Genomic DNA, 693 nt, shown 5'->3' on the forward strand with positions numbered 1-693 from the left:
CCCAGCCGGTGCTGGGCTCCAGCCAGTGGTCCGGGGCCACGGCGCCGTCTGCCCGGACGTAGGAGCGAGGGGCGGGCAGCACCCGGGCCTGCAGGGAGCAGCGGGAGGTGGAAGAGAGGGTCTCGGGCCTCAGAATCAAGATGGAGGGTTGGGGGTTGGGAAGTGAGGTAAATGGGGGAAGACAGAGACACAGACACTCCTTAAAGTACAGAGCCAGGAGTGGGGGGTGGGGAGAAATGGGAGAAGGAATAAACGCAAGACAGAGTCCCTGGGAGCCGAGACGAGAAATTAAGACTGACAGAGGTAGAGAGAGGGGCAGAGACCTCTCTAACTTTTTAATTTATTAATTGATTTTTTAGTTTTATTTTTTTTGTTAATCCTCACCCCAGTATGTTTTCCCATTGATTTTTTAGAGAAAGTGGAAGAGAGTGAGAGAGAAAGAGAGAGAGAGAGAACCAAAGAATGGACGGGAATCGAATCACAGATACCAACACAAGACAGTCACACTCAAAACACCTGTGACCATGACCACAAACACCCCCATTTAGCAGCTCAGCCAGCACCCTAAAGATCGACTTGGGGAACCCCGCAAGAGCGCCCTCCCCCGAGACTGCCCCCCTGCTGCGGCCGAGGCCCTGAGCTCGGGGAGATGGGGCCCCTGACTGGCGGGCAGCACTGGCTAGTGGCCGGCAC

The 693-nt window shown here is 55.7% G+C and overlaps 1 protein-coding gene across 1 annotated transcript in view; it reads right to left on the reverse strand.

Moving 5' to 3' along the window:
* The window catches only part of LIG1 (ligase I, DNA, ATP-dependent), a 61,450-nt gene that overhangs the window by 2,148 nt on the left and 58,609 nt on the right, over positions 1-693 (reverse strand). The window contains 1 exon segment of the mRNA XM_015567953.1: positions 1-320. Within this exon segment, the coding sequence (XP_015423439.1) occupies positions 1-320 (320 nt within the window).

Source organism: Myotis davidii, unplaced genomic scaffold, assembly GCF_000327345.1.
Source record: "Myotis davidii unplaced genomic scaffold, ASM32734v1 scaffold464, whole genome shotgun sequence".
Lineage (NCBI taxonomy): Eukaryota > Metazoa > Chordata > Mammalia > Chiroptera > Vespertilionidae > Myotis > Myotis davidii.